Source organism: Macrotis lagotis, chromosome 5 (genome assembly GCF_037893015.1).
Source record: "Macrotis lagotis isolate mMagLag1 chromosome 5, bilby.v1.9.chrom.fasta, whole genome shotgun sequence".
NCBI classification, from domain to species: domain Eukaryota; kingdom Metazoa; phylum Chordata; class Mammalia; order Peramelemorphia; family Peramelidae; genus Macrotis; species Macrotis lagotis.
In genome coordinates, this window is record NC_133662.1 from 183,385,313 (window position 1) to 183,412,801 (window position 27,489).

The following is a 27,489-nucleotide window of genomic DNA, read 5'->3' on the forward strand; positions in this document are numbered from 1 at the left end:
TTTGTATCTATAGAACTTCTCATAGTGCATCTCACAAAGTAAACATTTAATAAATGCCTTTTGAACTAACTACATAAATGATCTCAAGGTTTCCAAAACATTAGCTACAGCATATTATGAAGACTCAAAAAGAATCTGTTTAAATATGTAGATCTCAATCCTAGGATATAAGTTACTAGAAGATAGAAATTGACTATAGATTCATACTTTTGATAGATTTTGTTATTTTTCAGTCACCTGCTTCTTTATATCTCCACTTGAGGTTTTATCAGCAAAGATACTGAAGTGATTTGCATTCTTTCTCCAGTTTATTTTACAAATGAAGAAACTGAGTCAAAAAGTATTAAATGACTTACCCAGGGTCATAGAACTGATAAGTGTCTGAGGACAGTTTTGAACTCAGATAGACAAATTTTCATTACTCTGGATCTGGTACTCTCTCCACTATTTGCTTTTCTCTTTAAAGCTTATAATGTTCCATCTCATTTGACCTTTTCCTGACAATTTTATGAAGAAGGTACATGTATTAAAACTTCCATTTTACAGAAACTGAGACCCAGAAAGGTTTTCTACTTGTCCACTAGAAATAAAAAATCATGGAGAGCTTCTGAATCTTTTTGACTCCAAGTAAATTGCTTTTTAGCATGGTCTAATATGATATGAAGTGAGTTGCTAAAAATATATATTGCTCTTGTTGCTTTCATTAAGTTCCTCATACTCACCGCTGCTCTTCCGGGCTTATTTTATACTTGTCAAGGTTTTCCTTGATTTTAAATTCAATGCCCTACCAAAAATAACCAGAAATAAGTAAATGAACCAGTTGATCTCGTATAAGATCACTAACTTAATTCTATTTTTCCTTTTAGAGTACTTAGGCTACCTTTTGATATTGCTCATTTATATATAAAAAGAAAAATAATATCAAATTAAAGACAAAGTTAAGAATACACGTGCCTTCAAGTAACTGAAAATTAAAGGGACTAGTATAATAAATGGAGGAATGACTGAAGAAAATTTTGTTATGAATGTACTGGAGTATGATAGGGTTTTAGTAAATGATGAAAAGTATGGTTAGAGAAACCTGAGAAGATTTATGTACTTATGCAAAATAAATTGATAATAACCAGAATAATTTCTACAACAAGATAAAGAACAAATAACTTTGAAAGACTTAAGAACTCTTATCAATACAATAAAAAATCCTGGAAAAACCTGAGGATGAGCTATGATAAGCCATTCCCTGAGAGAGAGGTGATGGCTTCAAATTGAAGAATGATTCAGACATTTTTGGAAGTGGATTAATTTGGACGAGGGAATCTGTTTTGCTTATCTGCAAATTTCTGAAAGGGGTTTTAGTTTTCTTTTTGTTTGTTTCCTTTTAAATAAAGATAGTGGAAGGGAAAAAATTAATCCTCACTGAAAAATATTAAATCAGTTTTTAAAGAGAACACATCCATTAGCATGAGACCAACAAATGTTTAAGATTGAAGCAATGAAGCATTGGTTCAGACAATACAATTCAATTTCCTTTTTTTCCCCAGTAATTTTTATACCTTTCTTGCATATAATTTTTTTAAGTTTTTTTGCAAGGCAATGGGGTTAAGTGGCTTGCCCACACAGCTAGGGAATTATTACGTGTCTGATGCTGGATATGAACTCAGGTACTCCTGACTCCGGGGCTGGTGCTCTATCCACTGTGCCACCTAGCTGCCCCCTTACAGACAATTTCAGTGATTGGCATAGTTATAGAAACTGGGAAAAAATTAATTACAGTATTATATATTATCACATAATAGTTATAAAAATTGGAAAATATAAAGTTGTTGAATGTTTTGACCAGTCTAAATGGATATTCAATGATAATATAAATGACATTCTGGATCACATTTGTTAGGAACTGAATTTCTCTCGGTTCCCTTATCCCATAATCCCAGGTTTTATTTACCTGAGAGCTACAGGTAAGTCATACTTAGAAATACTTTTCCTATTTTAAAAAAGAATTGCTTGAAATTCTAAAGGGTAATGGCTCAGGGTTAGCTCTGTTGTCAAAGTCCTATTACCAGAGATTCGTTTCTTCTGCCAGCTAGTCTTTTATTCTCTCTCCTGGTTCCTGTTCATTTGCCACATACTTTGTTTTACCTTCTAGTTTTTATGCCCTCCATGTTCTTGGCTGCTTGCCTGGCTTATGACCTGCTGTTTGTCCTAATTCTCATTATTTATGTGTGTCCTGACTCAGCTTGCTTATTTGGTTTGCTCGTGATGTTTCTGTTCCTTCAATGTATATAATCTTGGCTTCCTGCCTCCTACATCATCTGAACACTGGCCTGACAAAAGCAGTGATCCATTAAATATGAGCTCATTGTCTGGCAAAAGCACCAATGGATGCTGTGAGAACATTTGGTCACTTTCCATGACATCAATTTGAAAAGATTAGGGATATAACTTAGCTTCCTTCTATAACCACCTATAACACCTTATGGATTCTTTCTATAGGTTCCTGACTATTCTTGTACAGCCTCTCCCCTCTCCAACTCATCCTTCATATACTATATCTTTCTTTCATCAAGAACATTTCTTGTTGTATCAAGAATAAAAAATAAGTTTCAAATCTTGTAATTTGTCTTTCTAAAACCCAGCTATGACCCACTTTATTCTGTGTGAATTTAACTATTACAAAAACTAGAGAGAAAACTTAAGAAGTATGGACCAAAGTTAAAGCAAAGATAAAGCAAGATTTCCAGAAAAACAAGAAAAGAATTGTATCAATTTATTTAGACTGGAATATGAACAAACAGAAGAACAACATACACAATACTACAAGAATGCAAACAAAAAGATCACTAAAAGATGTCAGATTTTGAATAACTGGGGGTAAATGGTTTTTGATAAGGAACAGTAAAGCATAACTGCTTCTGCATAACAAAGAGGTGAAGAACTATTGGGGAGGACAACTTATTGATAATATAGAAAAAGCAGATTCTAGGGAAATTAATCTCAATATAATATCAAATCTAAAAGAACTTACCATTATTCTTTTCTTTAAAATTTTATTAACTGTCTCCAATTTTGTAGCTTCAGTCTGAATGATAAATGGGAGGAAATGATTAGCTATTTATTTTTAAGAAAGATTGCTTGTTCAGAAAAACCTAGGGAAAAATTTACATGTCTTAATGTCCTAAATGCATGCAAAAAGTGGCATGACATTTTATCTGAATAAATAATTTCAACTTGTGAAGAGCAGATGCTAACCAATGATGAATTCTTCCTATGAAAGCATTCCACTACACAACTTGAAAGCTATTAATGAGATCTAGAAGTTTAGAGGAGGTGAGTAAGGATGCTTAGGCCACCATGGGACCTTTGAGTCAAAAATACATATATGACAGAGATGCAGGATCTCTTATTTCTAAAGGATTCTGAAGACCAAAAACTCCACTGCCTCCTTGGGAACCCAATATCACAAATAATAGTCCTCTATGTTAAAAGAAAAAAAAGAAATTCTCATAGCATATCCAATTCATTTTTCTTCCTTTCTTTGTTGTTCAGTCAAGTCCCCATCTCTTCGGGACCTCATTTAGGAATTTCTTGGCAAAGGAGATAAGCAACAAAAATATTGGCTAGCTAGGTGGTTCAGTGAATAGATAGCCAGGTCTGAAGTCAGGAAGACTCATCTTCCTGAGTTCAAATCTGACCTCAGATGCTTACCAGTAAGATGACAAGGGGCAAATCACTTCAACCTGGTACTTTGAAACTGTATGACCCTGGGCAAGTGACTTAACCCCTGTTTGCCTCAATTTCCTCATCTGGAATAATCTGGAGAAAGAAGTATACTTGCAAAAAATAAATAAACAAAAAAACACCAAATGGAGTCACAAAGAATCAGATTTTACTGATATAACTGAACAACATTATGAGGCAGTGGATGGAATTCTGGACCTGAAGTCAGAAAGACTCATCTTTGTAAATACAATATAGCCTAGATATTTAATTAGTTATGTGGACAAGTCTGGACTTTGGACAAGTCACTTAAACTTGCCTCAGTTTCCTCATCTGTAAAATGAGGCTGGATTTGAACTTACAAAGATAAGTCTTCCTGATTCCAGACCAATCATGATATCCATTCTACCCAGTGAAATGATAATCTTTGGAAAATAGCCATCTTGTCCATCAGGGTAATCTATCAGATCTTATGTTTAAAAGTATGGTTTTTAATACTTCAAAATCACAGGAGGGCTTAAGGGCAGCTAAATTCTTATATAAGAATAATGTATTACATTTTGGCATGGGATGCTTTTAAAATACTTTCTCAGAAATCTCAATTGATCTTCATAACAAGCTCTCATTAGTAGATTGAGCAATTTTGATTATTCCCATTTTTCAGATATGGAAGCTGAGGTTCAAAGATACCAAATAATGCCTAACATTATGCTTATAATTAGTGGCAGGTCCAGGACTAGAATCTCAGCACTTCCAAATGTCAGTTTGGGTGAATTCTACATTAAATTTTATCAAAATTGTCCATGAAGCAGCTAAAATAATGGCAAAAATGTGTCTTACTATTACAGCACAGGGTATACTCAATGTACACATGACATTGAACCATCTTATTTCTATTCTTCTGGAAAATTTTCATTTGACTCACAATGACCAACACATAGCACACACTCAATAATTATTTGCTGATTTTTTGTTTTATTTTTTAGCTTGATGCTAGAAAATTATGAAATTTGACCCTCAATTCATTCCCAATTAAGAATTAGATACACAGTTTCAAGACATTCCTTGATCCAAGAACTAATCCATAATCAGGCAAAAAACATCTTTTAAGAACACAATATATTTGAGGCACTAGGATAAATTCTGTGGATAAAAGAAGACCCAAAAAAAGTCCCTTTCCTCAAGGAATTTGCATTCTAACGGAGCAAACACCTCATACAACACAGAGTTATATTGATGTGTATTATTAAACAAACAAAAATACCAGTTTGAATTTAACAGCCATCCCAAAGCAAGGATTTACTTCTATGACTCCACAGTTATGGAGCACGATAAAGTGAAAAAACCATCTCATCTGTAAAATGAATTGGAGAAGGACAGGACAAACCACTCCAATATCTTTGCCAAGAAAAACACCAATGGGATCACAGAGACACAACTGAAATGACACAACAGTAACCAAAATTGACGTTAAGGATTATGGATCTAAAGCTGAAGGACTTATGTTTGAGTTAAAATTCTGTCACTGAATCCACTTGAATCCTTCTGTTGGATTAGATGTCCTTTTAGGTTACTTCAGGCTCTAAATCAATGATCCTTTGAAGCCAATATTCTTATTTTATAGCTTAGTTAGATAGGACAGGGAAAAAGGAAAAGAGAGAGAAGGAAGGAAGGAAGGAAGGAAGGAAGGAAGGAGGGAGGGAGGGAGGAAGGAAAGAAGGAGGGAGGGAGGGAAGGAAACAAACATTAATTGAACAAAGTGTCAAGTACTTTACAAATATTAACTCTTTAAGGTAGGTGTTTTTATTATCCTCATTTTATAAGTTCAATAAGTAATTTTCTCAGGCTAAATTTGGATGCAGTTCTTCCTAACTTCAGATCCACCACTCTATCCATTTTGTCATTTAGTGATATCAAGGGACAGTGAGGGGTAAAGCAGTTTGAAAACAAAAAGTGTTACATAAATGGAAACTTTTTATCATCATCATCACCATCACTGAATATTATTATTTTAAAGCCTCACTGTGCATGACATTATGGCTAACTTTGTTCAAATACAAATCAAATAAGTCAAATCAAGAGTAGATGAAAAAGAAACTGTGTCAACCAAATTACTAACAGTATTGGTTTAAATCAAAGGAAAGATTGGAACAGGGTTGATATACTTGTCATTGCTCAATAAAATACAATGTTTTAAAAAATTAATTAAGGAAAGGCATACCACTATGCTTTTAATGCTATTCTCAGAAATGTTGGCAAATGTAATGTGAATGAAGTTGTTCTTCATGTTTTTTTCAAGAGCATATATTTCGTCCCATTTATTTAAAATTTGGCATCTCTTTTCTTCAATTTTTTGAGTCAAAGTGAGTAATTGTTCTTTAGTCATTTCACTTTCAGATGTCTCTGAAAATATAAAAGTAGAACATATGATTGTGAAGAAATTGCCTTATAGTTTTGTCTTTAAAAATTTCATTTTCTTTAGTTTTAGTGTTTCAAAATAATATTCAGATATGGCTCCAAGCTTTTTGATAGCAAGTTATCTAAATATAAAGAAGAGATATATATTTGGAAAATATTGGGTTTTAAAGTCAGAACACAAGGTTACAATGGTGTATGGTCAAAAATCATTCTTTAAAATCCAACAAATTACTTATAATGTAAAGTGAGCTATCTTTAAGCAATTATATCTGAAAAGGGGGGTTAGATTACTTTCAAAGGAAGGCAATTGAAGAAATCAAATGGATCTGAGATAGTTACAATAATGAGGAAAATGTACATAAATGATATTCTACACAATGCCCAAGAAAGAGTCAAAGAACCAGGACTTCTATCCAAATGTCAGAAAATCAAAGGAAATATGCTAAAAAGCTAGCTAAAGTCATTTCTTTGTTATCCCCAAGGTAGTACTCTCCTTAAGTGAGTTATTCATTATGTCTGAATTATATATCCTGTTCATTTTTTTCCTGCATCTCCTTTTGTCTCTTCCCTATTGTTTGTGATAAAGTTCTGTGTTCTTTGAGGAGGGACTCCCTTATGCCAGAGGATTGTCACAAAATAGTCATAGACCCCTTTGTCAGTCTAGGGAAGTCTTGGACTCTAAAAATCACTTTAACACGAGGAACAAAATGTAAAGAGAATGAATGGGAGATTGTGGAATCACAAGGCATGGGGAGATACTCAAGGACCTGAGACAGAGTGAAGGAACAGCAGTTTCATTTCTAATTCTAATTTCAGAGAATATGCTCATTGAATGGAATACCTGTCCACAATATTTAAAATGTTATTTCTGTGTGTGTGTGTGTGTGTGTGTGTGTGTGTGTGTGTGTGTGTGTGTATTTTCCTTCTGAGCTCTGTAGGTGATTTCCTAGAAATATGTGATAGTATGTGTCATAGTATTTGATACTGAGAGTGATAATTACTAAGAAGTCATTGAATTCAAAGTGTTCCCTAAACACTAAAGTATCAGACACCTAATTGAAATGGAGGAAGTATGATCCTTAAAGAAGGGAAAAATTATTCCCATCAGATGAGAAGCAATCACTGGAGATTGAAATAACTGACATGCAGACACTCTGGCTTTAATCTTTGCTCTTTTGTTAAATTATTTCAAAGGAAAAAGAAGATTTTGAAGAGAAGAAAGCTAAAATCTTCTGGGAAATTACTTCAACAATTCAGTAAAGGTAAAAGCAGAAAACCATAGAACAAATTTTAAAATATAGAGGCAGTTACAGAATAGGATCTATTATCTTCATACTTAACATTCAAGGCCCTCAACAATATGACAGCATTCAACTAGTCTGTCCCATCTTATCTCACATTAATCCCCTTTGCATACTCACTCTCTACTCTTTATCCAAACTAGATTACTCTTAAAGGAGTTATAATCTGTCATCCATGAACTTTGTTAAAACCTTTTTTCGATATATTTCAATATATTTCAACATAATTGATTTCCTTTGTAATTTTATTATTTTATATAATTTATTTATAAACACTGTGAGGAATCCACAGACTTTCCCAGACTGTCAAAAGGGTCTATGACTATTTTATGACAATCCTCTGGCATAAGGGAGTCCCTCCTCAAAGGACATAGAACTTTATCGCAAACAGTAGGGAAGAGACAAAAGGAGACACAGAGAAACAATGAATAGAGCATATAATTCAGATATAAACACTGACATAGTACATAACTCACCTAAGGGCAACACTATTTAGGGAATAACAAAGATTCATTAATCAGGAAAGTTGTGGTTAGCAAAAACATATGCTCCCTTTGAGGGGGAAGTGAACTCCATAGACCCCCCCCCTTCTGAGAGTGGGTTTCTCATAGTCTGAATTTGGGTACCTCCCCTTAAAGTCGGTCAATTTGCTCTTGTAAAACTTTATTTGAATGTTTGTTATCAGGTTAAAAAAATAAGCTGTTTGTAGAAAAAATGTTATTTGGGGGATTTGTATCTCAGAAAGAAAAATAAAATGGTGGGAGACAAAATATTATTTGTGGGAGGTAGCTGTATTAAGCATCAAAATGATTAATGTCAGTCTTTTCCATGAATATGTTCTATAAGCTTACAGTTTCTTTTAAGGAAAGACCATCATGATGGCTTCAGATCATCAGACCTAATCTTGTAACAGTGGTATCCATGCACAGATTTTATACAATACAATCTTCCTTAAAAGGAGACTCTCATGGTGGTTTCAAGAACTGATCCAGTCATCCTGGAAAGCAGCTTTTAACTATACATATAAAAATTTACTAAATTGAGCATACCCATTGACTCAGTAATACTAGTATAAGGCATATATCCCCAAGAGGTAAAAACTATAGGAAAACACCCCAAATATAAAAAAACTATTAACAGAGTGGAACCAAAATAGTGGAGAGAAGCCAGGAGTTTCCCTGAGTTCTTCCCAGCTTCCCTCAGAAATAATTTTCAACAAACCTCTAAATGAATTCAAGAGGGACAAAAGTCATAAAAAGACTGAGAGGAGCAATTTTCCAGCTTAACATATCTTGAAACAGCTTTAGGAAAGGTCTATCTCACTCAGTTGTAGGGGGAACATGGCCCAATATAAGTGGATGCATGGGAAGACAGTTAGAGGCTCTCAGTGGCAGTGCAGATCTGTGACTTAGGTCCCTCAGTCCTGGATCAGTAGGTCAGCTGTGAATCCTCCAGTCCCAGTGTAGAAAGCAAATTGCAAACCCCATAATCCCTGAACAGCTAGTATTAAGAGGCTGAGTAACCACAGCACAGTGGGAAAGGTACTAATATCTGAGACCCTTGTATGGAAAGGGTGTGAGCATGTCCCTGGTTTGGGACAAAAAGTTCTGGCCCAAGGACAAAGTGCAATTTTAAAACTCATAAACAAGGCTAGAATGAGTAAGAAATATGAAAAATAAAAAATTTAATAAATGTAAGTAATAATAAAAATAAAGAAAAAGTAAAAGAAAGCAAGAGAACAGTGGGAAAAAAAACCTTACATTTGAAGTCTCAGAGGGAAATATTAATTGGTCTCAAGCCCAAAAAAGTTTTCCTGGAAGAACTCAAAAAGAATTTTTAAAATCAAGTAGAAAAATTATCCAAAAAAGAATGAAAGGAATGCAAGAGAGAGTTAACAGCTTGGAAAGAGAAACACAAAAATTGACTAAAGAAAACAATTCCTTCAAAAATATAATTGGCTAAGTAGAAAAGGAGATGCAAAAGCTAACTGAAGAAAATTCATTGTGTAAAATTTAGAATTGGGCAAGGGAAATCTAATGACTATATGAAACATCAAGATTCACTCAAGCAAATTTTTTTTTAATTTTTTTTAAAAAAGAAGGAAATGTAAAATAAATCATTGGAAAAACAACTGACGTGATAATTTAAGAATTATTGGACTATATGAAAGCCATAATAAAAATAAAAGATTCCAGACAGCATTTTCCAAAAACTCATCAGGGAAAACTGACCTGCTATCCTAGAACCAAAGGGTGAAATAGTCATTGAAAGAATCTACCAATCCCAAAATGAAAATGTCAAGGAATATTGTAGTCAAATCCCAGAATTATCAGATCAGGAAGAAAATACCGCAGGCAGTCACAAAGAAACAATCGAAATACCAAGGAGCCATGTTAGGATTACACAGGACTTGGTGGGCTAAGGAGCTTGGATTCCAACCAAAAATCAACTACCCTGCAAAACTGAGCATGTTCTTTCAGGGGAGAAATATGGACATTCAAGAAAATAGGAGAGTTTCAAGTATTCTTGATCTAAAGACAAGAGCAGAAAAAAAAATTTGGTCTTCAACTATAAGACTCAAGCGATAAATAAAAAGGGAAACAAGGGAAAAAAGTTATAAAAGTAAGATTAAGCTATTTACATCCCTAAACAGGAAGATAACACTTGAAACTTGTGAGAATTGTATCTCTAGCAAAAGGCATATACTTAGAGTGTGAGCCTAAGTTGATTTTGATGTGATGATATAAAAAAAAATAAGGAATTAAAAAAACTGTTTCTGGGTAAAGAAGAAAGGGGAAGGAAGACATGGCATATCATATATTTGGTAAATTATTTTACATGAAGGGATGTAATGAGCCTATTGCAGTAGAGGGAAAGAAGAAGGGGAATAAGAAATACTTGAATCTTACTCTTGTTAGATTTGGCTCAAGAATAGAATAACACATACCCACAGTTGGTTTTAGAAATTTGTCTTAAACTAAAGAGAATTAAGAGGGGAAAGGAAAAAGAATAGGGAAAGAGGAGTTGATAGAAGGGAGGATAAAAGTAGTAGAGAAAAGGGGAATGAAAAGTGAATGGGCTGATAAAAGGGAGAGCTGATTGAGGGAAGTGGCAGTCAGAACCAAACAAAACTTTGATCCTTTCATTTTGAAGCCACCAAGTCCTGTGTAATCCTGACTGTGGCTCCTTGGTATTTGGATTGTTTCTTTGTGACTCCCTGTGGTATTTTCTTCCTGATCTGATAATTCTGGGATTTGGCTACAATATTCCTTGACACATTCATTCTGGGACTGGTAGATTCTTTCAACTGACTATTTTACCCTCTGGTTCTAGGATAGCAGGTCAGTTTTTCTTGTGGAAAGATAGGGTGAAAGGAGAGAGAAAAATGCAAATGGGAGAGGGGTGAATAAGATGAAGGGTAATACAGAGTTAATAATCATAACTGTGAATGTAAATAGAATGAACTCTCCCATAAAATGTAAGCACATAGCAAAATGGATTTAAAACCAGAATCCTACAATATGCTGTTTAAAAGAATCACATTGGAAGCAGAGATATACATAGAATACAGACAAAAGGCTGGAACAGATTATATTATGCTTCAATTGAAATTTTAAAAAAAGCAGGAATGGCAATACTGACCCCAGACAAAGCAAAAGCAAAAATCTGTCTAATTAAAAGGAATAAGGAAGAAGACATCCTAAAAGGTACCATAGACAATGAAGCAATATCAGTACTATACATAGATTTACCAAGTGGCATAATATTCAAATTCTTAGACGAAAAGGTAAATGAAGACATAGACAGCAAAATTATACTAGAGGTAGATCTCAATCTCTCTCTCAGAATTAGATAAATCTTACCACAAAATAAATAAGAAATATGTGAAAGAGGTGAATGGAATTTTAGAAAAGTTAGATATGATAGACCTCTAGAGAAAATGGAATGGGAATAGGAAGGTACATGGCACCTATCCAAAAACTGAGTAGGTATTGAGGCCCCAAAATCTCACACTCAGATGCAGAAAGATATAAATATTAAATGCATCCTTTTAAGGTCATAATGCAATAAAAATTATAAAAAGATAAACAAAAATTAAGTAGAAAGTTAATAAGCAATTATTTTTAAAATGAAATAATAATTTCATCCATGATAATGACAATAATGAGACAACACCAAAACTTGTGGGATGTAACCAAAGCTGTTATTAATTATTAGAAACTTTATATTTCTAAATACTTCATGAATAAAGAGAAAGAAATGATCAATGAATTGAGCATGCAACCAAAAAAGTTAAAAAAAAAGAATTAAAAATTTCCGATTAAATACCAAATTAGAAATTCTGAAAATCAAAGGAAAGATTAATAAAACTGAAAATAAGAAAACTATTGAACTAATAAATAAAACTAAGAGTTGATTTTATGAGGAAAAAAACAATAAAATAGATAAAATTTTGGTTAATTTGATATTTAAAGAAAGAAAGAAGAAAACTAAATTATCAGTATCAAAAACAAAAAGGGTAAATTCATTACCAATGAAGAAATTAAAAAAATAATTTGGAGCTATTTTGTCCAATTGTATGCCAAAAAAATCTGACAATATAAGTAAAATGTAAAAATATAAATTTCCCAAATTAACAGAAGAGGAAATAAAATACTTAAACCCTTTCAAAAGAAGAAATTGAACAAGCCATAAATGAACTCCATAAGAAAAAATACACAGGGCCAGGGGAATTCACAAGTGAATTCTACCAAACATTAATGAAGTTAATTTCAATTCTATATAAACTATCTGAAAAATTAGGTGAAGAAGGCATTCTGTCAAAGTACTTTTATAACACAAAAATGGTACTGATACCTAAACCAGGAAGAGCCAAAACAAAGAAAATTATAGATGAATTTCCCTAAAGATTAATGAAGTGAAAATTTTAAATAAAATTTTAGCAAAGAGATTTCAGCAAGTTATCACTAGGATATTATATTATAATCAAATAAGATTTAATGCAGAAAGGTAGAGATGGTTTAATATCAGGAAAGCAATCAGCATAACTGACCATATCTATAATAAAAATAACAGAAATCATATGATTATCTCAATAGATACTGGAAAAGCTTTTATCAAAAATATAGCTGCTATTCCTACTAAAAACACTAGACAACATAGGAATAAATGAAGTTTTCCTTAAAATGATAAGCAGTATATAACTAAAACCATCAGCAAGCATTATATATAATGGGATAAGATAGAATCATTCTCAGTAAGATCAGGGTGAAACAAGGGTGCCCATTATCACTTCTATTATTCAATATTGTAATAGAAATGTAAGCTTTAGCACTAAGAGGAAAAAAAAATTGAAGGAATTAAAATAAGAAATGAGGAAACAAAATACTCTCTCTCTCTTTAGATGATATGATGGTATGTTTAGGGATACCTAGAAAATTTTCATATCAGTATCCATTAGGGAAATTGGACTATAATTTTCTTTGTTTTGTCTCTTCCTGGTTCATTGGTATACTTGGAGAATAGGTACAGTTACCTAGAAAATTGGTTAAAAAACTATTTGAAACAATTAACATCTTTAGCCAAGTAGCAAGATATAAAATAAGCCCACATAAATCATCAGCATATCTTTAGCATATGAGCAGTAAGATATAGAAAAAGAAATTCCATTAAAGTAACTGAGCACAACAGACAAACTCAGAAACAATATAAATGCAATTACAAAACATTTTTCACATAAATAAAGTGAAATCTAATCAACTTGGGGGAAAAGTCAATTGCTCATGGATATGCTGGACAAATACAATAAAATGACAGTTCTACCTAAATTAAATTACTTATTCAGTGCCAAGGAATCTACCAAAAAATATTTCATAGTGTTAGAAAAAATAACAAGTCACCTGGAGGAACAAAAAACGAATATCAGGGGAATTATAAAAAAAAAAAAGCAAAGAAAGGTGGACTAGCCATATCAAATCTAAAACTATATTGTAAAGTGATAATCATCAAAACTGCTTGGTACAGTGTAATAAATGGAGTGGTAGATCAGTGGAAAGGATTAGATACAAAAGAAATAGTAGTAAGTGACTTAATAATATACTGTTTGATAAAGCCAAAGACTTGAATCTCTAGGTCGACATAAATTGCTGTGAAAACTAGAAAATAATATGGCAGAAACTAGGTACAGACCAACATCTCACACCTTGAGATAAAGTCAAAATGTGTATATGAGTTAGGCACAAAAGGTGATACATAAGGGCAGCTAGGTGGCTCAGTGGAGGGGAAGCTAGGTGGTGCAGTGGATAAAGCACCAGCCATGGAGTCAGGAGGACCTGAATTCAAATAGAGCCTCAGACACCTAATAATTACTTAGCTGTGTGACCTTGGGCAAGTCATTTTTGCCTTGCCAAAAAAAGGTGATACCATAAGTCACTTAGGAGAACAAGGAATAGTTTATCTATCAGATCTTATGGAGAGAGGAGGATTTAAGTCCAAACAAGAGATAGAGAGCATTCTATAATGCAAAATGGATAATTTTCATTACATTAAATTAGAAAGGTTTTGCACTAATAAAAAAAAACATGCAACCAAGATTAGAAGGAGTGTAGAAAACGGAAACAATTTTTACAGTTAGCATTTCTGATAAAGGATTTATTTCTAAAATATATAAAAACCAGGACCATATTTATCAGAATACATAACATTGCCCAAATGATAAATGGTCAAAGGATAAGAATAGAAAATTTTCAGATGAAGAAACTAAAGTTATCAATAGTCATGGAAATTGCTCTAAATCATTATTGATAAGAAAAAGGCAAATTGAAACTACTCTGAGGTACCACCCTCAACCTATCAGATTGGCTAACATGACACAAAAGGAAAATGATCAATATTGAAAAGGATGTGAGAAAACAGAGACACTAATGCAATTTGAGTGGAGTTGTGAACTGATCTAATCATCCAGGAGAGCAATCTGGAACTGCCTTGAGAGTCATAAAACTGGGCATACCCTTTGATTCATCAATACCACAACTATATCTATATACCAAAAAGATCAAAAATAAAGAAAAAAGACCAACATATGCAAAAAATATTTATAGCAGCTCTTTTTGTGGTGACAAAGAATTGGAAATTGAAAGAATGCCATCAATAGTTGAGCAAATTTTATATAAAGGTGATGAAATATTATTGTTCTATAAGAAATCATGAACTGATAGATTTCAGAAAAACCTGGAAAGACTTACATGAACTGTGTGAAATAAGAACCAAGAAAACATTGTACACTTTCACAGCTATATGTGATTATCAACTACAATAAACTTAACTCTTCTCCACCATACAATGTTCAAAGACAATTCTCAGAGATTTGTGATAGAAAATGCCATCCACAACCAGGGAAAGAACTATAGTCTGAATATAGACTAAAGCTTACTATTTTCACTTTTTAAAAATTTTGTTCTATTTTTTCTTTCTCTCCCCTTATTCTGATTCTTCTTTTGCAATATAACTAATAAGGAAATATATTTATCATGTTTATATTTGTGTAACATATATGACTATTTGCTGTCAAAGGGAGGGGGAGGGAAAAGAGAATAGTAGAACAACATGGAACTCAAAATCTTTTAAAAATGAATATTAAAAATTATCTTTACATATAAGTGGAAAAAATAAAGCAAAATCAAGAGGCTGTATGAGAAATGACTCAGAAAATATGGCTGATCAAAAATAAACAAATGCTATTAATAGTAATACTTTGTTCTTGTAGGTAAGAATCAGAAACAAAGGTTACACATAAATTGCTTGTGGTTTAGTCATTCAGTAAGCATATAACCTTTTGTGACCCCATGGATCATAGCACACCAGGCTCCTCTATCTTCCACTATCTTCCAAAGTCAAGAATAGATTTGACATAAATAATATCCATTGTGAATAGGAAATGAAAATAATGAACAGATTTAAGGGATTATATCTGATAGAGTGACTGAAGAACTATTGACAAAAATTTCCAACATTGTACAGGAGGCAGCAACAAAATCATTCCAAAGAAAAAGGACAGAAAAAAAGGAAAATGTCTGATAAGGACAAATAGCTGATGAAAGAAGGTAAGCAAAAGGTAAAGGAGAAAGGAAAAGATAGACCAACTGAATGCAGAATTCCAGAGAATAGCAAAGATATATTTTCTTAAATGAGCAATGAAAGAAACAGAAGAAATCATAAAATGGAAAAGACAAAAGATCTTTTTTAAGAAAATTAGATATATCAGATTTATTGTTAAAGAGGCAGAGGAACTAGGAATCAAATTGCCAACAATCATTGGATTATGGTGAAGACAAGGAAATGCTAGAAAGAAAAAATATTTTCATCAAATAAAATCTGCTCATGTTCTGAGACATTTAGCCCCAGGTCTTAATTTAACTGATTATAAAGGGCTTCTCATATTTAACTTCAAAGTATATGATCAATCTGATTTCAATATTGAAACATCTGGTGATGTCCATGTATAAGCATTGCCTTTTGGGTTATTGATAGAGTGTTTGCTATGATCAATGAGTCATCTTGACGAAACTCTATTAGTCATTAGTGCTTTTCTGTGCTACAAAACCAAACTTTCCTAATATTTCAATCATCTTTTTTGATGTTATTTCTAGAAACTGTTGAAGGTCTTCATCAAACCAAAAATCTTTGACTTCTCTGGCTTCCCTGGTTAGAACATAGACTTGTATTACTGTAGTGTTGAAAGGTTTGCCTTGTATTCAAATAGATATTCTGGTTTTAGTCTTTTTTTTTGACATTATACCCCACTACCACTATTTTCAACTTTTTATTGACTATAAGAGTTAATACGGTTCCTCTGGGAGATTCTTGTTTACAGTAGTACATGGAATAATCACCTGAATTAAATTCACCCATTCCCACACATTTACGTCACCAGCAGTCAAGATGCTGATGTTTAATCTTTCCATCTCTTGATCTAGTTTACCCTGATTCATAGATCTTAACATTCCAAGTTCCTATTCAATATTGATCTTTACAGCTTTGAACTTTCCTTTGATTACCAGATACATATGCAGCTGAATTTCCTTTTGGCTTTGACTCAGCTATTTCTGGAATGTTTTGTAGTTGCCTTTCACTATTCCCCATAGCATGCTAGAGAAGGGGCTCATTTTCCTGTGTCATATCTTTTATCATTTTAACATTGTCCATGGGGGCTTATTCACAAAGATATTGGAATTGGTTGCCATTTTTCCCCCCTAGAGGATCACCTTTTGCCAGAATTCTCCACTAAGATCTGTCCATCTTGGGTGCATTGAGTGATACAAGATCTTCCACTATGCCAGTCAGTGCCTATAGGAGGAGCCTATAAATTGTGGAAATGGCTAAACATATTATGGAACATGAATGCAAAGATAATATTGCACCATAAGAAATGAAAAGAATAGAATTATAGATACATAGGAAAAAACTAGGAAACATGATATAAAGATTGCAATATTTGAAAAAAAAATTAGAATGACTTAAGAATTCTGAATGATTGGGAAGATAGTAGTACCCCAGATTAAAAAATGAAAGTCCAGAAGAGGGGAAGGTTTTCTGATAAAAATGAGTTTTATTTGGTATGTGTTGAATTTGAGGTACCTATAGATAATCCAATTGACTAGAGATGACTGAAGTCATCTAATTATATAGAGATCTGAGATTCATCTGTGTAGAGCTGATAAATAAATACAATTAAGATAATGAGATTACCCCCAGGAGATAATAAAGAGATAAAAAAGTAGGGAATGGAGGATCAAGTTTCAGGGGATAACCATAGTTAAGGGGCATGGCATAGATGAGGAATATGCAAAGGAGACTATGAAGAAGCAGTTACATAAAAGGAGAGTTGAGAGAGGTTTGCATCTTGAAATACTACAGACAAGAGTATAAATAAGAGGTAAACAGAAGTAATTGTGTCAAAAGCTGCAGAAAGGTCTAGAAGGATGAAGTGTGGATAAAGGCCATGTGGCTGAAAGCAAGACTATAGAATAATTGGAAGTATGAGGGAAAAAAAAGATTAAGTGGAAACACGATGTGTAGATACCATTTTCATGGAGATGAACCATGAAAGTGAAAAGAGCTAGCTAAATGCAATGACAAGATAACGGGATGCTGTTTTAAGAATGTAGGAGACATGAAGCTCTCTATGGGCAGCTGACAGACTCATCAATCAACCATTCTGAGGTGCCTAGAAAAGCAAAGACCTGAATTCAAATGCAGACTAAGACACTAGCTATGTGCCCCTGGGAAAGTCACTTAAGCTCTTTATGCCTTAGCTTATTCAAATGTAAAATAGAGATAAAAAGAGCATCTACTTTCCTACACTATTGTGAGAATAAGGAAAGAGTATTTGGAAGGCATTTAGAATAGCGACTTGCACTTAGAAAGTGAGTAATAAAAGCATCTTTCCTCCCTTCCCATTCAAATAGTTAAAAACTTTCATAGAAGACCTTAAGGTTTAATAATATATCTAAAGTTGTTTTGTAAATATACTATTGGTCACAGGAAAATGTCAGTAGAGCAATCTTGCAATGACTTGCCTGACTTTGTTCTAGTCTTCTTAATCTCCTCTTCTAATTCCAATTCCTTTTGGAGTCTATAATACAGAAAAGAAAAGAGGAAGGAACAATTGGGATCACTACTATTCTTTTTCCAAAGACTCTATACTTTGTGTCCTGATAGTTGTAATAATATAAGAAGTAATTTTTATAACTAATGCTTTTAACTTTTCAAAATTAACCAGACACTTTGACTCCTATTAAAATAATAATAACATAAAAATCAGGAGAATAAAATACAGGAAAATATAGTAAAGCACCTATATATATATATACATATTTATGCATATATATAAATATAATACATATAAAAATAAATATACATATACATATATATTCCACTAGTTAAAAGAAATAATCTTTTTGGTTTGGGGTTTTTACAAGGCAATGGAGCTGACTAAGGAGGTCACACAACTAAATATTCTCCTGACTCTAGGGCCTGTGGTCTATCCACTGAGCCACCTATCTGCTCCCTAAGAAATAATCTTTTTTTTTTAGGTTTTTGCAAGGCAAATTGGGTTAAATGACTTGCCCCAAGGCCACACAGCTAGGTAATTATTGTAATTATTAAGTGTCTGAGGCCGGACTTGAACTCAGGTACTCCTGACTCCAGGGCCAGTGCTCTATCCACTGTACCACCTAGCCACCTCAGAAATAATCTTTTAAAGTAAGAATCACTTTCTTTCATTTTTGATTTGTCAATATGTAAGTAAAGATCTGGTTAAGGAAATGAAGTTAATAATACAATTTGGGATTGTACAGAAATAAACGGAATTCTGGCTTTAGCTCTCATGCACCTAATATGGGCTGAAAAGGATATATTATTTTTGGAGTCTTGGAAATATTATCTAAATGGTTTTAAACTGAAATGGAAAGAGGAGAGAGAAAACTACATCTGGATAGGTAAATATCCATCAAGAGAATAGTTATAATTTAGGAAGAAGAGCTGTGACAAAAACTGAGAAGTAGGAAAAGAAAAAATTTGAAAGTGCTTAGACACAGTTTTTATGGTGACAAAGAACTGAAAATTAAGATGTCTATCAATTGGGAATGATTAAACAAATTGTAGTATATGACAACAATGGAATACTGTTGTACTGCAAGGAATGATAAGCAGAATGATTTCAGAAAAATCTGGAAAGTATTACATGAACTGATGCAAAGTGAAGTAAGTAGGACCAGAATAACACTGTACACATTATATTCTCAACAATATAATGATCCAAGACAATTTCAAAGGACTCATGATGAAAAATGTTAATCCACATCCAAAAGAAGAACTGATGGAATCTGAATGCAAATCAAAGTACACTATTTTTCACTTTATTTTTTCAGTGATCTTTTTTGGGGGGTTTGTGTTTTCTTTTACAACATGACAAATATAGAAATAATGTTTTACATGATTGTGCATGTAAAAGCTATATCAAATTACTTACCATATTAGGGAAGGACAAGGACAAGGAGAGAGAGAGATCAGATGAAACTAAAAAATGTTTTAAATGAATGTTAAAGGGTGGCTAGGTGGTGCAGTGGATAGAGCACCGGCCCTGGAGTCAGTAGTATCTGAGTTCAAATCCAACCTCAGACATTTGATGATTACCTAGCTGTGTGGTCTTGTGCAAGCCACTTAACCCCATTGCCTTGCAAAAACTAAAAAAACAAAACAAAACAAAAACAAAAACAAAAACTGTTTCACCCCTTGACCTGATTTCATAGGCAATAGGACATCTAGTGATACAGGAATATTGTGGGGTCTCCTTGGCCTTATGGAGACAATATCCTCCCATATCAGTAAGGCACCACAGCACTGCAGCAACTCTAGTTAAAACACCAGTGCGTTTTTCTAACAACAACACAGCTTATCCAAGCCTATCTCTCAATGATCCAAGCAGCAGTGTGAATTTTCCTCTCAGATCTATGTCCATACTTCCCCTGGAACCCAAAGACTTTGGTTTCCCAGAAGCTGCCCAGGAGGTCATAGGAATAATGCCACTGAATCACTAGGAAATATAGTTTATGGTCGGAAACACAACTATCTGATTGTCTTCAAACCACAAACCTCCAACTTTCATTTTTGATTAATGAAAACATTCTTGGCAAATGCTTTTACTCTAGAATAGTTGGTTCCTGGGATAAATTAGACAATGATAAATGACAACAGAGAAGTCAAAGCCACAAAAACATGTATTTTGCTTCTCTTTTTCTTTTCCAACAAGAATGGTCGTTTGACTAGAAAGGATAGAACCAAAGTAGTTAATAAGAAATAGATCCTGAGGATAAGAAAGCGTTAAAAAGGAAAGCATGATCTGCCTTTGCTGAGTCAGTGGCTTATTATCAATTAATCCATCAATTAATAAGCATTTATATTAAGCACCAACTTTGTACCAACCATTATGTTAGGTATTAGAGATATAAATGCAAGAAATTAAACAGAAATTTGCATCCTATAAGATAAATTCTAACCCATTTCTTGGCAAAATTCTAGTTATTAAAGGATGATTAGTAAATATCATCCCAAAGAAATGAGAGAACTTCAACAAGGAAAGATTCTGCTATACTAATCTGATTTCCTTTTTTGATGGGTTATTATTAAATTAGTAGATCAGTAAAGTTTATGGAAATAATTTATTTTTATTGCAAAAAATAGTTGATAAAAGTATTCTTTTGAAAAACTATGGAGAGGGGTGGCTAGGTGGCATAGTGGATAAAGCACTGGCCTTGGAGTCAGGAGTACCTGGGTTCAAATCCGGTCTCAGACACTTAATAATTACCTAGCTGTGTGGCCTTGGGCAAGCCACTTAACCCCATTTGCCTTGCAAAAACCTAAAAAAAAAAAAAAAACTATGGAGAGAAGAGACCTAGATAATAGTACTGTTAGAATTGGAATTAGTTGAGCAACCTGCCTTTAAGAGTTGTGATGAATAGTCTGTTCTGGCCTTGGAAGAAGGTCCCTAGTGGTGTGCTCATGGAATCTGACTAGTCCCAGTGATGTTTCATCTTTCTATTCATTCTTTGGGGAAATGTGGAGATGTTAGGTTTTTCAGATTTGAGGATAGAGTTAGTATGCTTCTTGATGGAGAACTGTTTAATAATTTTCCTGACAGTGCTAAACACTAGAGCAAATCCAATCAGATTAAATTTAATAATAAATAACAATAAATGAATAATAAAATTTTAATAATAAATAAATCTATATCTTTTCATTGGGTTCCAAAAATGACAAGAGTTTTAGCTAGTTAGCAGTTCTCTTTTTAAAAGTCTAAGAATTTTTGATGGGCTTTAAGCTCAATATGAGTCAATAATGTAATAGGACATCCAAGAAATTTAATGAAATTCTACAGTGTATTTATTGAGTTATTATGTGCAAGACAAGAGAGTATTGTTAATAGTTCTACCCTGACCAGACAACATCAGTACTATTAAGCTCAGTTTTGGCCTCTACACATTCAGAATAAAATTGATAAAGTAGAAAGTACCTAGACTTGTGCAATGAGGATGTGTCTTGAGTTCATGACATAGTAAAATCCATTTAAGAAATAGGGAATATTTAACAAGAAATAAGAACATGGACTTCTGGGGCAGAGCCAAGATGAGACAGCACCATGCTAGGAAGCTCCCAGAGCTTTTCCCGAAACAATTTTAAATGAACCCTCTAAACAGACCTTAAAGCAAGAAAACTCACAAAAAAAAAGAAGGGAAACAAAGTCTCAACTCAAGATATCAAGGAGGACCTTTGGTAAAGGCCAGTCTCACATGGATAAAAGGGAAACAGTCCCATGTGGGCTGTGGAACTGGAAAGCTGATGGGAGGGTCCTAGCCACAGCGCAGCTCAAGCCAATGGTGCAGGGCCAGGAGTGAGGGTCCCTGTTCAGAAGACAAAGTTGGAGCCCTAGAAAGGAGGTGCACTAGACAGGCTGCCCTAATATAGAGAACCAACTACCAGCACCTGAAATGCCAGAGGCAATCAGTGAGCCCACAACCAGACCCTCCCCCCCATCCAAGATGCAGAGCTCAAGCAGGTGATGATGTTTGTCCTTCATTCTTGAAGATCATGACATCAGGGTAGATGACATGACAAGCACATGAATTGGATTTGGGGGTGGATGGGAGCCGTGCTAAGTCATCAGCCTCACTTTTTCCTCCAGAGCCTTTTGGGTTCGGTGGCCAGATATGAATCAGAACTACAAGATGCTCCTGGGATGTGAGGCGATAGGGATTAAGTGATTTGTCCAAGGTCACACAGCTAAGTAAGTATTAAGTGTCTGAGTCTGATTCAAACTCCTGACTCCAAGGTCAGTACTCTAACTACTGTGCCACCTAGATGCCTAAAACAAAATGAGCCAAAAAAATCCCAAAAAATGCTATTCAAACAAAAGCTACTATTCTGATAGAAATGATAAAAATGCCATCTCAGAAGAGGAAAGCAGTGACAAAATATCTACATGTGAAGCTCAAAGGGGCTTTTGAATTAGTTTCAAATCCAAAAAGACCTCTTGGAAGAGCTCAAAAAGGATTTCAGAAACCAAAGAAGAGAGGAAGAAGAAATATTAGAAAAGAAATGAGAGACATGCAGGAGAATTATGAAAAATTAACTGAAGAAAACAATTCCGTTATAAGTAAAATTGAAATCAACTCTGTTAAAAGTAAAATTAACCAAATAGAAAATGAAACAAAAACTAACTGAAGAAAACAAAATCCTAAAAATTAGAATTGGACAAATGGAAACTAATGACTCTATGATACTCCAAGATTCCATCAAACAAAACCAAAAGGCTGAAAAAAATAGAAGCTACAGATAAAGTACTTTTTAGAGAAAATGAATAATAGATTCAGGAGACATAATTTATGACTTATTGGTCTATCTGAAAGTCACAACCAGAAAAGAATCTGGACAATATCAAGTTGGATATTATCATGGAAAACTGCCCAAATATTCTAAATGATTGTCCTTCATTCTCAAAGAAATCAGGGAGGTCATCCTTCCATGACAAGCACATGAATTGGATTTGAGTGAAGGGGCTGTGCTAGGTCACCAGTCTCACTTTCTCCTCCAGAGTCATCTGGGTCCAGGGGCTAGATATGAATCAGGACAACTGGAGATGGTTCTGGATGTGAGGCAATCAGGATTAAGTAACTTGCCCAAGGTCACACAGCTAGTAAATGTCTAAGACTGAATCTGAACTCCTGTCCTCCTGACTCCAAGGCCAGTATTTTATCCCTGCACTATCTAGCAGTTCTTGAAAGAATCCATTAATCATTCCAAGAAAAGAGAGCCCAAAATAAAAATGTCCAAGTAGTATTATAGCCATATTTCTGAATTATCAGATAAAGGAGAAAATATTACAGCCTATCAAAAAGAAGCAATATAAATTCTAGTGAGCCACAGTTAAGATTATATAGAGTTTATCAGCTTCAACATTAAAGGATCAGAGGGTCCAGAATATGATATTCTGGAGGGCAAAGGAGCATGACTCCAGCCAAGAATACCTTGAAAAATTCTACATATTCTTTCAGGGGAAAAGATGAATTTTCAAGAAATAGAGGAAATTCAACATTACTTGATAGAAAGACCAAAACTGAACAAAAAAGTTGATTTAGGAACAGACCTTGGGGTCAGATTCAAGAGTTATGTAAAAAGGTAAATGGAAAGGAAAAAAAATGTTAATAAAACTGAACTGGAAGAGAATACTTGTAACTCTTGAGAATTGTATTTCTCTTAGGACAGTTGAAAGGAACATAATTAGATAGAAGATATAGATATAAAGTGATTATGATGTGATGATTTGCTTTAGCTCATGAGGGTTGTGTTTTTTTTGGAACAATTGTGGGGCGGGTACTCAGGCAGAGGATGTTGTTACAAATTGATCACAATATGATCGCTCTTTTTTTGTGTGTGTTTTCTGCAAGGCAATGGGATTAAGTAACTTGCCCAAGGTCACACAGCTAGGTAATTAAGTGTCTGGGGCTGGATTTGAACTCAGGTCTTTCTAACAAACTCATGTAGTTTACATATTTTGGGGGACAGCTGGAAAGAGTGTGCTTGAGGAGAGGATATGGCTATAAATTGATGATGATGATGATAGTGCTTATGGTCTTGAGAACTGAACTTCTATCAGGATGGATAGTGAAAGTAGTATACTTTAATAAAGGGTGAGGGTATAAGACAGGTATAAGACATTTTTAAAAAAATTAAACTGGGAGAAGAAGGCATGTGAAGAAGACTTATTATAGCAGAGGGAAAGAAGGGAAAGTATAAATACTCAGTAAATCTTACACTCAATTAGTTTGGACTCAAAGAGGAAATGACATACATTCCCAATTGGGTTTAGAAATTTATCATACCCTTCATGAAAGTAGAATGGAAAAGAAGAAAGGAGAGTATAAGGCAAGTATCGGTCAGAAGCAAAATGTTGGTGAGGAGGGATAAAGGGAAAGAAGAAAGAAAAGTACAAATAGGGGGAAGGTAAGATGAAGGGAAATAAAAAGATTTTAAACAAATAAAACCAACACAACCAAGATTAGAAGGAATGCAGAAAGATGTGAAACAATTTTCACAGGTAGTATTTCTGATAAGGAATCATTTCTAAAATATATAGATAACTGAGTCAAATTTATAAGATTACATATTATTGCCCAATTGATAAATGGTAAAAAGATATGAACAGGCAATTTTCAGAAGAAGAAACTAAAATTATCTATAGTCAAGAAAAATGCTCCAAATCAGTGGGATCAAAGAAATGCAAATTAAAACAACTCTGGTATCACTTCATACCTATCAGATTGACTAATATGTCAAAAGAGAAAAATAATCACTAATGGAGAGGATGGGAGGTAAAACCAAGATGGTGGAGTAAAGGTAGGAATTCACTCCAGTCCTTCCCCAAACCAGTCCAAATATCTTTAAGTAATGACTCTAAATGAATTCTAGAGTGGCAGAACCCAGAATGAAACAATTTTTCAGCCCAAGACAATTTGGAAGAATGGCTGGAAGGATTTGCTGCCCTGGGGTGAGGGGAGCACAGAGCAACAGGAGGCGGCAACAGAGGGAAAGAACCCCAGTCAATTAGGAACAGACCTTGGGTAAGGGGCAGTGGTGGCAGGGATTCTTAGCCCAGAGATTGCCAAGGACAACTTGGAAAGTTAGCAGGAAAAGTTTGCCACACTGGGATGAGAAAGGAACATAAGCCAATGCAGGGCTCAGCAGTGCAGACATGGCCCCAGCAGACCAGGACCCTCAGGAGCCACTGAACCAGCACCAGCAGCTGCTTCCAGAGTTCCCAGTCCACAGTCAGAGAGGGGGTCAGAAGTTGCTTACAGGGGTCTCTTTGCTATCACTAAAGCAAGAATCTGTTCCTTTGCCCAACTCAGATTTGGGATGCAGCCCAGAACCCCAGTCCCAGGTAGAGGAGCTGAAGCACCACAGAGCTAACTGCACTGGCAGAGCAGGGACTCTCCTCACAGTTCCAGTGTAGAAAGGAATGCTAGTGGTCAACCACAGGCCAGGAGAATAGTCATAACCTCTCAAAAGACCTTGGAAGAATTGAAAATTTTCAGGGCCCTAGAAGTATATTTTGAAAATTTTCAGGGCCCTAGAAGTATATTTGAAACAGCTGCAAAACCCTTAAAAGTTTGAGATAGTACTCTGGAAGCAAACTTAACAAAAAATTAAAATCACTTCTTTAGTTGAGAAATCAAGCAAACAACAGAAAAAGAAAATTATCCAACCATAGTTTCTTTAGTCATATGGAAGAACAAAATACTCAGCCAGAAGACAATAAAAAAGTCAAAACTTCCACATTCAAGGCCTCCAAGAAAAAAATACGAATTGGTCTCAGGCCATAGAAGAGCTGAAAAAGGACTTTGAAAACTCAAGTAAGGAAGATAGAGGAAAAATTGGGATGAGAAATGAGAGTCACATGGGAAAATCACAAAAACTGAGTCAGCAGCCTTGGTGAAGAAGATGCAGAAAAAATACTGAAGAAAATAACATCTTAAAAATAAGACTGGAATAAATGGAAAAAGCAGTACAAAAAGTCAATAAGGAGAAGAATGCCTTGAAAAGCAGAACTGACCAAATGAAAAAGGAGATACAAAAGCTCACTGAAAAAATAATTTCTTAAAATATAGAATAGAGCAAAGGAAAGTTGCCAACCCTCTGAGAAATCCAGAAACAATAAAACAAAACCAAAAGAATGAAAAACTAGAAGAAAATGTGAAATCTCATTTGAAAAACAATCCAGAAGAGACAATTTAAAAATTATTGGACTACATGAACAAAAAAAATAACCTAGATATCAATTTTCAAGAAATTATCAAGGAAAACTCCCCTGACAGTTTAGAAGCAGAAAGTAAAATTGAAATTGAAAGAATCCATCAATCATCTCCTCAAAGAGATTTCAAAGTGAAAACCAGGATTATAATAACCAAATTTCAGAGCTTCCATGTCAAGGAGAAAAAAAATTGCAAATAGCCAGAAAGAAACAATTCAAATATCATGGAGTCACAGTTGGCTAACCTAAGATTTCTGCAGCTTCTACATTAAGAGATCATAGTGGGCAGCCAGGTGATGCAGTGGATAGAGCACGGGTCCTGGAGTCAGGAGGACCTGAGTTCAAATCCGGCCTAAGTCACTTAATAATTCCCTAGCTCAAGTGATGTTGGGCAGGCAAGTCACTTAACTCCATTGCCTTGCAAAAACTAAAGAAAGACAGAGGGAGAGGGAGAGAGAGAGAGAGAGAGAGAGAGAGAGAGAGAGAGAGAGAGAGAGAGATCATAGGGTTTAGAATATGATGTTCTGGAAATTAAGAGAGTTTGGATTATAACTGAGAATCAACTATCCAGCAAAACTGAACATATTCTTTCTTTGTTGCTGTTGTTTTTGCTTTTTTGCAAGGCAATGGAGTTAAGTGACTTGCCCAAGGTCACACAGCTAGGTAGTTGTGTCTAAGGTCAAATTTGAACTCAGGTCCTCCTGACTCCAGGGCCAGTGTTCCATCCACTGTGCCACCTAGCTGCCCCCTGAACATACTCTATCAAGGGAAAAGATGGACATTCTTTGAAAAAGGGAACTTTCAGACTTTCCTGATGCAATGACCAGAACTGAACAGAAAATTTGATTTTCAAATATGAGTCTCACATGAAGCATAAAAAGATAAATAGGAAATGCAAATCATAAGGGAACTAATGATGTTGAACTGCTTATATTCCTGCATGGGAAGAGGATATTAAGAACTCATATGAACCTTCTCATTTATTGGGGCTTTTAGGAGGAGTTGGTGGAGATGGGTGATTATTGGTATACACAACAGCTACCAGGGATTTGCACATAGTATTTAATGAATGCTTGTAAGATTGAATAAATTATTAAAAAGATATAGTTTGGATAAAGTCTAGACTATAATAAACGCCTTGATATATTATCAGAAGGATGCAAAAGATGGTGAAATCACAGTTAAAGG

General features: G+C 34.3%; 1 protein-coding gene across 5 annotated transcripts in view; it reads right to left on the bottom strand.

The window, feature by feature from the left end:
- C5H6orf118 (chromosome 5 C6orf118 homolog) overlaps positions 1 to 27,489 on the bottom strand; it is an 83,479-nt gene that overhangs the window by 14,827 nt on the left and 41,163 nt on the right. For all 5 annotated transcript variants that reach the window (XM_074190290.1, XM_074190289.1, XM_074190293.1 and 2 more), the window contains 4 exons: positions 18,014 to 18,069; positions 5,939 to 6,120; positions 3,026 to 3,079; positions 723 to 784 (listed from right to left, as the gene is read on the bottom strand). In XM_074190290.1, coding sequence (XP_074046391.1) covers positions 723 to 784; positions 3,026 to 3,079; positions 5,939 to 6,120; positions 18,014 to 18,069 — 354 coding nt within the window. The remainder of the gene's footprint in view (positions 1 to 722; positions 785 to 3,025; positions 3,080 to 5,938; positions 6,121 to 18,013; positions 18,070 to 27,489) is intronic.